This window comes from Cibotium barometz, chromosome 2 (genome assembly GCF_041138505.1).
Source record: "Cibotium barometz isolate CiBa-2024 chromosome 2, ASM4113850v1, whole genome shotgun sequence".
In the NCBI taxonomy this organism is placed as follows: Eukaryota; Viridiplantae; Streptophyta; class Polypodiopsida; order Cyatheales; family Cibotiaceae; genus Cibotium; species Cibotium barometz.
Window position 1 is genome coordinate 44,704,889 of NC_141047.1, and position 13,306 is coordinate 44,718,194.

At 43.4% G+C, this 13,306-nt stretch overlaps 1 protein-coding gene across 1 annotated transcript; it reads left to right on the top strand.

Annotated features, from left to right (window-relative positions):
• The first annotated feature begins 3,394 nt into the window (after positions 1-3,394).
• On the top strand, positions 3,395-11,731 carry LOC147641128 (uncharacterized). Its single transcript, XM_086818410.1, has 2 exons — positions 3,395-4,040; positions 10,993-11,731. The coding sequence occupies exons 1-2, from the start codon at positions 3,403-3,405 to the stop codon at positions 11,309-11,311; spliced, it is 957 nt and encodes a 318-aa protein (XP_086674536.1). The 5' UTR covers positions 3,395-3,402; the 3' UTR covers positions 11,312-11,731.
• The last annotated feature ends 1,575 nt before the right edge of the window (positions 11,732-13,306 follow it).

A 13,306-nucleotide genomic window follows, 5' to 3' on the forward strand; every position in this document is an offset into this window, starting at 1 on the left:
TATAAGAGAAGAGCATTCATCCGAATAAGGTTTCAGAGACTGTTTTAATCTTATAAGGGAATTATCGAATTCCCCACGTGCTTTCTCAAGCCTATAGTTCGGACAGTCTGTTTCAAACAAATGACTCTTCTGTAGAGAGTATGTCTTCCTCTTGAAAGGGAAAGTGGTACTCCTCTAGGCTTTGTATCTTGGTTGCTCTTTTAGGATTGGCATTATGAGGCTCAATCACAACCAGTGACCCTGTAAGACATTCAACCAAGCTAAGCATGCTCTCTTGAGCTTGCTTTTTGTGTTCCACATATATCATGTGATTGTTATTATCCATTTGGGGTGGTTGGGTGGATTCTTGTTTCTTGATTGGTCTATGTGGTGCACTAAGCGAAGAGTAAGAACTTGTTTCATCCTCACTTAGTGATGTACTAAAACTTGTTTCATTCTCTGACTTTATTTGGTCTGTCAGTTTTTCATTATGTTCACCCATGCGACGAGATCGAATTTTTTTTTTGGGTTTTTGTATTCTGTGTCGCATATATGGGTGTTGAGGTTTGTATGGTGGCCTTTGATGTGGATGCTTCTGCATCATGTATAGCTTTTGGCTCTTTCATGTTTATGTCCCTTTTTGGGTTTATGTCCTTTTAGACTCCTTTTCCCTGTCTTTTAATTTGACCTTTGGCTCTTTCATGTTTATGTCCTTTATAGACTCCTTTTCCCTGTCTTTTAATTTGACCTTGGTTTCGACAGTTTGTTGTCCTTTGTTTTTCTTGGTTTTAGAAGGTTTTGTTTTATCTTTTGGGTTATGTTTTAAATGTTCTTCTACCCATGTTGAGGTATTGTCTTTTATGTTCTTCAATGCCTTGGCTTGTAAACGTGTAAGCACATTCAATGGCACTATGGACAATTGCCCGTTTTATACACTTAAGATGTTAAGAGTTGTATTTTGTGAGACAAGTTACATTGAAGCAACTCGTCTAGGAAATCTTAGAATATGTGATCAATGCCACATCGTTCACACATGGGTCGCAAGGTGTCAGTGACTATGGGCAGCATGGAAGTATTCCAAACTGTGCAGTCTGCCACCTTGTGAGGTCCACGATAATAGAAACACTGAAGTGTTCAATTAACTGCTTCCTGAGCAGTTTCTACCCTTTGGACTGTTTCTGTTTAGTGCACGAGAGATGGAGGTTTTAAGTCCATTGTGGATGAAGCGAGAAATTTTTTAGTATCATGGTCGAAGGTTTTACAATATATGCAATATAGAAGATCAGGTGCCTTGCATGCACAATGAGGATTGGGATGATCGTAGTAGTGATTGCACTCAACACAAGGCATTTTGCTCCTCACTTTTAGAGGCATTAAGGATGTCTGGGCTTGAAGATTTTCCTCCTCTCTTATAGATGCATGTTGTAAGGTTTTAAGCAAGGCTGCATAAAATTCGGGGAATGTTAATTCCTAGATCGATCTTTCTTTTTCCATTGCTTCACTGGGTTTTGATGAGAAACACCTTGTAGCATGATCATCTTCTAGCATGTTGTCATCTAAACGTATTGCTTCTTTGCAACATTGATCGAATGTTTCCGGATTGCTTCACTGGGTTTTGATGAGAAACACCTTGTAGCATGATCATCTTCTAGCATGTTGTCATCTAAACGTATTGCTTCTTTGCAACATTGATCGAATGTTTCCGGATTGGTTACAATGATCAAGTTATGTAAGTTGTTATTCTTTAACCCCATCATGAAACATCTCCTAAATTGAACATCGATTAATTTTTTCCATGACTCACAACGTGAGTCCAAGAGTTTTATCCTAAGGATAAAATCTCTAAAGGATTCATTTGGTTGACGCTCAATTGAGAATAGAGCTCTGTTTTACTGCACTCCATCAATCACCTTGTCTGGAGAAGCCATGTATAAAGACTAATTTCAAGGTTTTGAAGTTGGTCTTGATCGCCGACATCAATGCGATGAACCATCGACTAGCTTTTCCCTCTAAGCATAAGTTCAACGCATGTACCTTAGTGGGGCGGTTGGGATTTCCAAAGGTTTCACATCTCTGTTCAAACATTTGAATGAATTGAACAAGGTCTGTTGTTACGTCATATTTGCCCATAATTTTAGAAATTTGTACGGCCGTATTTCTATATGAGTCACTGAGGCCGTATATGAGTGCTCTTGTTGGAAGAGAATCACTGAGTCCTTGGGCCACCCCCCTTCCTAAACTAGTTAGTATGTCTAAGGTGTGGGCGTTCAGCAAAGGGTTGATACTTATAGGATTTGTGGGAATGTTAGGCAAGGGGCCAAAGCCCGGTGGAATCGAAGTAACAGGGGGTGTAAAACCCGATGACACGCTTGTTATAGGCATGGCCAATGGCATTGGGAGGTGAATTTGCAGCATAGATCTCAATGGCTCGAAGATGTCAGCTGTTGGGTTCACTCCTTGTGTGATTCCTGGCACTCCCTCTATCGTGGCCATGTCGGAGTGCCTAAATGCTCTTTAATGAGCAATTACAGTTTTTTTATTTTATACTTTCCCACAGCTATTACAACCTCAAGAGGCTTGGCATACTCTTCGTTGTTGGATTAAACGGGTGTCCGTTTGCCCTAATTAGCTTAGGCGCTATATGCACGTGAACGACCTGAGATCTTTTTCTAAAAAAAGTGTATACTAGGAACTTCCCAGATAGAATAGGAGGTCTTAAAACCTATTTTCCATCACTGTCTCAAGATGAAAGATTTTCTCGAGAAATTTTTCCCTGTTTCACAACACGTTTTTGAGGGTGTTCCAAAAAGAATTTTGAAAAACTCTGTATGAGGAAGTTGTAGCATTTTTGGAGTACTGCAACTTTGTTCCCTTGATTCGTTCGCAATTTTGTCGTTTAGACCCTCAAAAAGTAGCCCGAATATGGCTCGTCATCGTTTTCGTGCTAATTTTTATAAATTTTCGTGGTTTTTGGACTATTTTTTGCCTTGATTTTCGGGTTGAATTTTGAGGTCGCTACTGGTCGGAGGCCAAAATGGTCGAATTTTGAGCAAGAGTGTAGCCTGTAATGCATACCCTGGTTATGTGACGTGTCATTTCTTAATTTTAGAAAACTTATTTAATGAGAGTGCGAGTCACTTCTAAATTAAAGATGAATCCGAACATACCACACACTCTCGACCTACTTTGAAGTATTTACTTAAAATTACTTCTGCATAGCCAATGGAGACACAAGTAACGTGTTGAAGTCCATGGAGGAGGTGCTCGGTTCAAAAATCCCAAAAAAAAAAAAAAACAAACAAACAAACAAACAAACAAACAAACAAACTTCTCCATATAGAGCGCTTTATTGAGCGTTTAACCTCATAAGGCGACGAACAGGCGCTTGCCACTGTTTCGAATCCTCTCATCAGCACACAGGAGATGGGCAGAAAGCTTCAACAATTACAGTCGCAGCAGCAGCAGCACCAAGGGGGGGCAGCGGCAGCAGATGCTCCCACCCAGATGGGTGGCGATGCCAGCGCCAGCTGCAGTGAAGCCGAGGCCCGCCGTGAAGCAGAGGGTGGCTCTGACAACGACTCAGAAGTCTGTGACCTCGCCCTCGATGGTGCCCTTGAAGATGAAGCCCTTAAAAAGGCGGACGCTCTCACGGAGCAGGAAGTGGCCAGAAGAAGATCCCGCAGAGTAAAACAGCTCATGAAGCTCTACCGAATGCAGTACTGGGGCCTCCTTGAAGAGCTCAGATCCAAGTATAGGGTTTTCTACATCAAGCATGGTAAAGGGGGATGGAGAGATGACGTTGATGCAGAGATGGAGAGGCCTGATGATGCCATGGATTGCTCAGATGGACATGAAAAAACGATGAAGGGCAAGTTGCTGCTGGATGGATTAGGGGTCATGAAGGAACCCCTTGCACCAGACAAATCTGCAGGTGAGACTGTGAGATGCGCATACCAAGGTTGTAAATCCAAACCCTTGGCTCTCAGTGTCTTCTGCTTTTCCCACATCCTCTTGGAGTCACGTCAGCAGCTCTACAGGCCCTGTACCTTTGTCATTCGGAAGTACATGCTCCACCCTTCTCTTACCATTTTCTTTGAGTTTTGAAAGGTATGTAACATTGTAGCTCAATCATATTAGACTTGTCTACTTGAGCCTTCCTAATCAACCTAAGACAAAATCACCAGCGCTTTGAAAATTCTTACCCACCCATTTTTCTTGCAGTAATCAAACCCGTGCTGCTTGGTTTCCTTAAAACATTCTAGACATACATTTGGAACTTAATTGGAAGGAATTTGTCTTGTAGGAATTGCAGATGTCCTCTTCACGTGTTCCAGTGGTTTCTCTCTCTCTATTTTTCTGCACATCTACATTCAGTTTTGTGCGTTAATTTCGTCGCAACAAGTGTGCTGATTTCTGAGCATTGAAGTTACCGATCTCCTCCGAAGCTTCCACATGTTATAGCCTCATCAAGAGGATACATACTTCTTATATACTGGAGGGGGGGATCCATGCTTTCGCCTCACTTTGCTTTTGCTTTATCTCCTAGCTTTTGTTTTATTTTCTTGCTTTTGCTTTGTCTCCTTGCTTTTGTTTTAATAATAGTCAAAGTTCTTGATTTATGCTTTTACAATCTTGAGGGCCCTTCTTTTTGGCCTTGCAGCTTTTTGCAAAAACGACTTTTAGCTTTTTGATCCAGTTCGATGTCCTCTTTCCAAAGGTGCCTTTAGCTTTTTGGTCAACAAAGTTTGACTTTTGCTTTTTCTTGCTTTTTGACCAAGACGGGTGCTTTTTCCAATTCCAACTTTAGGAAACCCTGTTTCCATGTGTCCGGGCATGAGTTCTATCATGTGAAAAGAGCATGGAGGACCAAATAGTTACATTCCCTCCCTCTTACATCACAGTTGTTCTCAACTGAGGGATGCCTCTTGTGCATTTGGTCTTTCCTCATATATGTGGTGCCTTTCGCTCCTCTGGCAATCTCTATATCCCTTTCTTTGACCGATGTTCTTGTTCTTGATGGTACATAATCTTCATAACTTGTAACAGGGGTTAGATATAATAAATGCATACTCACCTTCTGCAAAAACTAGACACAAGCCATCAACAAACAAGTATGCATCATTCGCATCTACTGGGTATTCCAGGTACTGGCCAGGTAGTCTGGAGTCCAGTGTACTATCACATGCCATTAATCCAAGCATTGTCCACGCATCAAAAACAGCACACAAAGTCAAAGAAATTCAAATATACATCAGTATGCAATGCACAAGTAATGATCCTCTTGTTCATGGATTGTCCTGTCTGGTTTCATCAAAACCGTGCTGAGCCATCTGATCACTAGGATTGCTCAGTCTTCCCTCAAGGCCATCTGGTCACTACGATCGCTCGAGAGTTCATTAATAGTCATCTGGGCCATCTGGTTGCATTGATTGCCCAACTGGGAAATCCAATACAGTCATCTGGGCCATTTGGTCACATTGACCACCCGACTGTGAAATCCAATACAGTCATCTGGGCCATCTGGTCACATTGACCGCCCGATTGCGAAATCCAATATAGTCATCCGCAAAAGAACCCAGTTTTTTATTCAAGGACAAAGCATATTGAAGTTCATCATCATTTTGTTCATGAAAAGTTTCAAGCAAAAAGAAGTGAAATAGCTTCAAGTAAAAAGAATTGTCTATTGCACTATAGAAGAATAAGTTGCATATATTGGCCTCCCTAATGCTATAGTGCTTCATGGTTGCAGACACATAACCAGGCTATAGATGCCCTGTTTTTTAACGCTAATTATTATATGTTAAAAGGGTTGGCCATCTATAGAACTTAAACGCACCACTTGTAGGGACAATACTAAGAATAGTTTGGTTATGACATTGTTACTACCTACTAATCCATGGATTAACCAATTCTAACAAGCTAGTTCAACAATACCACTATCTTGGTTTATTAAAACCGTAAGGCTAACTAATTAAAACAAGATTGTTGGATTAACACCATTAGGCTAACTAATTAAAACCATAATCCAAAGTACTAGCATTTACTGGTTTTTGTGAACCAACCAGTTGGTACTTGTTGGTTTATCCTAGATGTAAACTATCTCTATAAGAGTATAATGTCATGATTACAAATCCAATACAATCATCCGGGCCATGTGGTCGCAATGACCACGCGACTGCTGCGAAGTCCAATATATATGGCATCGTTGCCGTCCAATGGGTCTTCGACATCGTTGCCTCCCATATACAAGGTTGCCACCCAAACTAGAGCATGTCCAATCAAGACCATTACATAAGCAAGATAATGATCAATTCCATTTCAATATAAATATATACAATGAAGAGGGCTAGGGCTACAATCCCTCCCTCTTAAATTTGTCTTGATCACAAGACGTTTCAAGCTTGTACTTCAAATACACCAGGACCAACTGCTTCCTCATAAGCTCGAAGAATATCTGGGTAGTTCTTGAAGTACTCTTTCGGCATCCATTTCACATCCATAGGCGAATAGTTCTTAAACTTCAAGAGGAATTTCCTGACCATTGTCCTTCCTCTTTTTCTCACGGAATGGAATACAATCTGTTCCAGTTGTAAGATTTCTTCTTGTTCTTTCACTTTAGGTGGATCCTCCAATACAGGCTCCTCTGGGGCTTCTCTAGGGGTAGTCTTGTATATGGCTTCAATAAACTGACATGGAAGGCATTATGTATTCTCCAATGATTTGAAAGGTCCAAATGATTGTTAGAAGTCATCTCCTGTCCAGTTTTATACACCAGGGCCTTTGTTGTGGGTGTGCCCGCCCTTATGAGGTGTTTTTCCATTTTTCCCCACTCTCCGTATCTTTCCCCTATTTTTCCCATTTTTTCTGAGGCTTGGGAGGGCTGCCAGAGGGTGCCAAGAGCAGTACAGTGCTGGCCGACTGGATGTTTATCAGTCGTGGGCACTCTTGCTGCTGGCCGACTGGTTTTGATCAGGTTTGGGCACCAGTTTGCTGGCCGACTGCCTTTATGCAGTCGTGGGACCTTTTATCAGTCGTGGGCTTTCTTTATGCTGGCCGACTGCCCGTCCAGGGAGGTATATATAGGTCCTCAGTCCCCATGCCTTATTTGTATCATTCCTCGGGATCTTCTTGTGTATATAGAGCAGAGTTACACGCCTACATCTCTCTCTCTCTTGTGCTGTTTTTCTGCCTGCGTTTTTGCTCGTGTTCCCAGATTTGGTCATCATCTCCGTTGCATATTCTGACATGGTATATCAGAGCCCTAGGCTCTAGATAGGTCTTGGGATTTGTGTGAGCAAGAGGGGGACTGTTTTGTGGCTGATTGGTGGACTGTTTTGGGCTGATCGGGAAGAGGAGAAGCAAGAGGAAGGCGGGCTGATTTGCTGGACAGCCACTTGCAGGTTTCAGTTCTTCTTTGTTCCCACCCACCCACCCTTTTCAGAGTACATCCCCGCGATGGCAGATCTGTTTGAGATGGCCGAGAGACATGTGAAGATCCCGACACTCCCCACGTTCCCGGTGGACCGTCAGTTGGACGGGAGCAACTACGGCATATGGAAGGTGATGATGGAATCCGTTTTGGAGTCTTACGACCTCGCCGATTTCGTCGTTGTTGGTGTTCCACGGCCGGAAGTAGAGGAAGGGGAGTTACCGTCGATCCGGAAGGACCGGGAGGCCCAGACACAGATGTGGGATCGTGTCAACGCCAGGGTCCGTTCGTTTATTTTCCTCAACTGCACACCACAGGTAATTAATCATGTAAAGCATATGACGCTGGCCAGAGGTATATGGCAGCATTTGGCCTCACTTTACAACAGGGTATCGCCCATGAAGAGGATTTCCTTGGAAGTACAGATGCGGGTTATGAGCCCTGCAAAGTCGTCGACGATGCGGGAGCATATTAACAAGCTGCAGGCTCTTCAGCAGGAAGTTCTTCAGGCTGGGAAGGAGATATCGTCAGAGGACATGGCCATCACGTTGCTGTCACATTTGCCCTCTTCGTACTCAGCATTTTACTCGTCGTTGATTACCAGTGGCAGGCTCAGCACCATCACGTGGGAGGAGCTTGTGCCCATGGTCTTGGACCAGGAGGAACGATTCACGAACCCTCCTCAGGGTGGAGGTTCGGAGGCCTTAACTAGCCAACGGTCGAAAGGCCGTTACACGGGCAAGGGGAAGGCTTCGTCAGAGAAGTCTTCTGAGAAGATGTCCGTTAGTGACCGCGAGAAACTGAAGGCAGAGAGGACCTGTAATGATTGTGGCGAGAAAGGCCACCACTGGAGACAATGTTCCAAGCGGAAGACCGAGAAGGGTGAAGACTCCTCAGCAATCATGAAGACTCCGGCTTTTGTGCACCTGGAGGTGATGGACACCGATGCTTCATTTTCTTCAGGCAGGGAGGAGATCGGAGGACTCTCCGCAATGGATACTCGGGAGTGGATTCTCGGTAGTGGTGCTTCCAGGCACATGACTCCTTCCCGTTCCGGTTTACAGGATCTCTGCAGGCTTTCTGGTCATATTCTTACTGGGGATACGTCCACTATCCCAGTTCACAGTGAGGGCAGAATGGAGATAGTTCCCGATGGCAGAGGGGGGAAGCATTCCTCCCAGGTGTTGTATGTTCCGGCACTTGGTTTTCATCTATTGTCAGTGCATCAAGTTTGCAAGACTGGCGTACGGGTGGAGTTTGATGAGCATTTTGTTGCTCTCCGGGACAAAGCAACAGGCCAAGTGGTTTGGGAAGGTGGAGTGGAGAATGGAGTTTACAGGCTTTCAGCACTCTCTCTCCCAGGTCCTCAAGATTGTGATGAGTGGCAGTGTGGTAATGGCTACTCAAGTGTGGATACGCTGCAGGTGCGAGCTTTCCGAGACCAGGTGGTGGATAGCTTGCCAATAGCAATTGGCAGGAACTTTCCAGTACTGATGTTGGTAGTTCTTGTGTTCGTGAGTCAGAGGAAGCTGAACAGGTCACTTATGCTCTGATGTCTCGTCGTGTTCAGGACATAGAACTTCCAGTAGTAGAGGATGTTCTTGGTTTCCAGGACTTGTTTGTGCACCGTAACAAGTGTTGATCCTTGTGAGCAGTGTGATGTCTCTGTGACTCAGAAGCTGTATGGTTCATTGATCTGGTTGATGGACACCGGATTGGATGGGAGCTTCCTGATGAGGCAGTTGAGCTCTTGGTTGCAGATGTCTCTTTGTGAGGCAGGATCGCGTTTCCTGTGGTTTCTGCGACATACGAAGGATCATGGACTCTTGTACACAGGAGGGGGATTGTTGGACGGAGTCCGACTCCACGGTTGGAGTGACTTGGTTTGGGGAGGAGATCCGGACACGAGGAGATCTACTTATGCCCCAGGAGCAGTTTTACGGAGCAGGAGGAGGTTACATTGCAGGTTTGGGCTGCCACTGGAGGAATCCATGGTCATCCAGAGGCACTTTGTTCGTGAACAGATCGTTGCTGATGACATCTTGCTGGAGTTCTGTTCGACGGAGGACAGTACGGTGGACCTCTTCACGAAGTCGCCAGTGCTAGCCGACTGGATGTTTATCAGTCGTGGGCACTCTTGCTGCTGGCCGACTAGTTTTGATCAGGTTTGGGCACCAGTTTGCTGGCCGACTGCCTTTATGCAGTCGTGGGACCTTTTATCAGTCGTGGGCTTTCTTTATGCTGGCCGACTGCCCTTCCAGGGAGGTATATATAGGTCCTCAGCCCCCATGCCTTATTTGTATCATTCCTCGGGATCTTCTTGTGTATATAGAGCAGAGTTACACGCCTACATCTCTCTCTCTCTTGTGCTGTTTTTCTGCCTGCGTTTTTGCTCTTGTGTTCCCAGATTTGGTCATCATCTCCGCTGCATATTCTGACAATGATAACATACATCGTTGATCTTCTTGGTAACCTGAAAAGGTCCATAATATTTGGGGGCAAGTTTGGGCTCCTTGAGCTCCATAGCTTTTCACTTTCTGAGTCTTGCCTTTTCAAATCGCAATAACACCCAATCCCCTTCTTCAAAAGTGACCTTCCTTCTGTGTTTATCAGCAGCTTTCTTTTGCTTGGCTTGAGATGTCTCAATAGCCGTCCGAATCTGTGCTAAGGCCGTATCCAAATCTCGAACAAACTCATCCGCATGGAAGATCTCTTCCTTGGTCTTCAAGATAGGCAACAACAATGGTTTGTTGTCACATGCACTCTGCACTCAGTGCATGGTCACAAACTCCTTTGGAGCTTGTGTTTGTGCTTTCAGCCTTCCTTGCAGCTTAACACAGCCCCTTCTTGCAGTCTATTCAGCATACAGTAGCCCCACAGTCAGCAGGCGCAGCTATTGTACCTTAACGCAGCCATCTTTGGCAAAACGCAGCAGTTCAGGTCCAGCCATCTGCTCAGCTCTTAGGCGCCTGCATATTGCCTTTTGCCAGGCCCCAAGACATCAGTTCACATTTGCGTTTATGCATCTACCTTGGCCAGCAGCTGTTCAGTCCCCACTGTAGTAGAGGTTATGGTTTGGATGAGTTCCAAGTTCATTGTTCGAGGTTCTGGGGCGTGATGTGTTCACAGTCCACTGTTGAGGTGAATGGAGTTCACCGCACACTGGTGTGGGAATTTGGAGCCAAGCAGATTTCTTTGTATTCAGGGTGGCATTTTGTTTTGAAGAGACAAGTTGGCAGGTGCATCTTCCGTGGTGTATTCAGTATCCGGCTGGTACTGGGGTGTCCATGGTTGCATCTTCTTCATCAGTTTTCTTCTTCCGACTTTTGCACACTATTAGCTCCAGAGGGGGGTGTTAGAATTTGTGCATCTCACTATTGTGTTGGGATTTGGACTTTTTATTTGTGTCTTGTACTTTCTCATGAGCTGATCCTTCAGCCGCAGCAGTGTTTCTCAAAAACATTTGTAGATAATAGGTAAAGTTGGTATACAGTTTGGGTGCACTCAAGCATGCATGCATGTGTGTGCGTGAGAGAGAGAGAGAGAGAGAGAGAGAGAGAGAGCTGAAAGTGCATGATTTGCAGTGGTCAGAATGGATCAGTCACATGTGGGAAGCCAGTGTTGAGGTCATTAGTTCCCTCATATTGTTCAGCTCACATACAAAAGCAGTCTTCACGGGGCATGAGGAAAGCAAACATCAATGTTGCTGCAACTATTCCCAAGCCAGGGCCAAAACTACATCTTGTGATTGCAGAGTATGTGCGTCTTATACAAAGCAAACGACGAGTCGCTAGAGATGCCACTGTGAATCATGTGACCAGCACAGTTTCTGTGAAGGATAGCGGTGGTACTCCCAGTTCAATAACTCAGCAAGAACAATTACAATTGTCTGTACAGGTGTAGACATTGAAAATGCTGGGCATGTGGCTGGGCTCTGCATGTTGTGAAATCTGCTACTGGTGTTCAACAATGCATTTTATGCGATGAGTGTCCTTTATGGCTTTTTGTTACAAAAGCTGGGCACCTGTTCCGATCTTATGGATTCTGTTCGGAAAGCTGGGCTCCTGCACATGCTCTTTTGCAGTGATGGCAATGAGAGACTCCTTTTCTCACCACCATTGTAAGGTGCTAAAGTTCAGATTTTTGAGCGTTTTCATCACAGAAAGCTGAGTGTCTACACATCTAAACAGAATCTCTTTCATATTGTGAAAGTCCATGGAATTTGGCCACAAAAAGATGTGCACCTTGATTATGAAATATCTGCTAGGGGCTCTTCATGAAAAATGCTTCACACAGTTTTACAGAAATGTTACAAGAAATTTGCTATGAGGGTCTCCATGAGGTATAAGGCTAAAGTCTAGTTTTCCATTCGGAAGCTCCATTAACTAACACAAAATAAGGCATAAGGTTAAAGTCTAGTTTTCCATTCGGAAGTTCCATTAACTAACACAAAATATTGAATGTATGCCTTTAGAATGCATTATATTCAAGCAGTTAGAGTCTATAACTTGCATTACATGGTACCTTTGGTGTGCTTGTTTAAATGTCTAAGTTACTAGTACTGTGTATTGATCAGAATCTTGTTTTTTTTTTTGGGAGTCGTTAGTTTGACACGAGTTGTCATACTTACAACTTTCCGCCACGAATAGTATAGAGCAGCAGATTCCAGTCAGCCTTTTCTTCTCTCCTGAAGGGGCCCTTTTTATTTCTTATTTTGATAAGAAATTAAGGTCCACTACACTAAGTCAGTCAGAAGGCCTAGTTTACAAATAAAAGGTCAGATTTTCACCATCAATGTGATTTGTTATGGTCAGCCTCCATGTGTGTAACATAAAGTGAAGCCTCGGGATTGTTGTGCCTTGACACCAAGTGTGAATTAACACTTCTCTCCTGCATCGAAGTCACCTACTAGCATGAAAGAATCTTAATTAGCATGTATCAAATCAGTGCACTATCTTGCTAGCACTGTACTTGCAGTATTATTTTTCTTGCCATCCTTCCTTTTCAAGTAGTCCCTTTGAATGAATTCTACTGCCTTTTTTGCACGTGTTGCCCAAGCTGACATAGTCCCTTTGAATGAATTCTACTGCCTTTTAATGCCTTCGAAAAATGTTACTAATTTGCTTCTTGTAAAGGTGTTCATGTTGAGCATAGCCCAAGCATAAAAGGTTTTAGGGACGAGATAGATTCTTATCTATAGACAAGTTCAATGACCCCCAACAGGCTTCTACACCAGGCACATTGAACAAAAATGAATGAATTTGCAATGGTGTTTTTTGTAATTGAGCCATGAGGTGGTTATTGACTTCATTTGGTGACATCATATGTTAACAAAGTGCATTGGCTATTGGCTAGCAGTAGATAATAGGTAACATGTTACAAGAGCAAATTGAGATCTTTGCTTGCATGCGTTTACACTTAAAGCATTAGACCAAGAAACATGCCAGAACATCAAAAACTAGTAAGATTGTTTTCTAACATGGTATGCTATTTTTTGCTACCTTTCCTCAGCATAATGCTATTGTAACGACTGGAAACATACTGTCGCCTTGTTGCCTGTCAAACAAATGTTGCCTTGTTGCCTGTCAAACTTGGCAGCAACACTCAGAGAAACTGTAGTGTCATGAAAGGAGCATATAGAAAACTAACAAACACCTTATTGAAAAGGTAAATGTTAATTATTTACGATCTTCACTGTAAGAAAACCACTAACAATATATAAATTGAGCTCTTACTAACAATATATAAATTGAGCTCTTGAAACAAGCAAATGCAGCAAAATTTTCAAACAAACAAGTGTCATTGAAAGCCTAAAATTAAGCTAACCCTCTACATTCTTATTTTATTTTCTTTGGACTCCAAGATTCTTTTTTGCTTTGGTAAACTCTTGAATGGCCA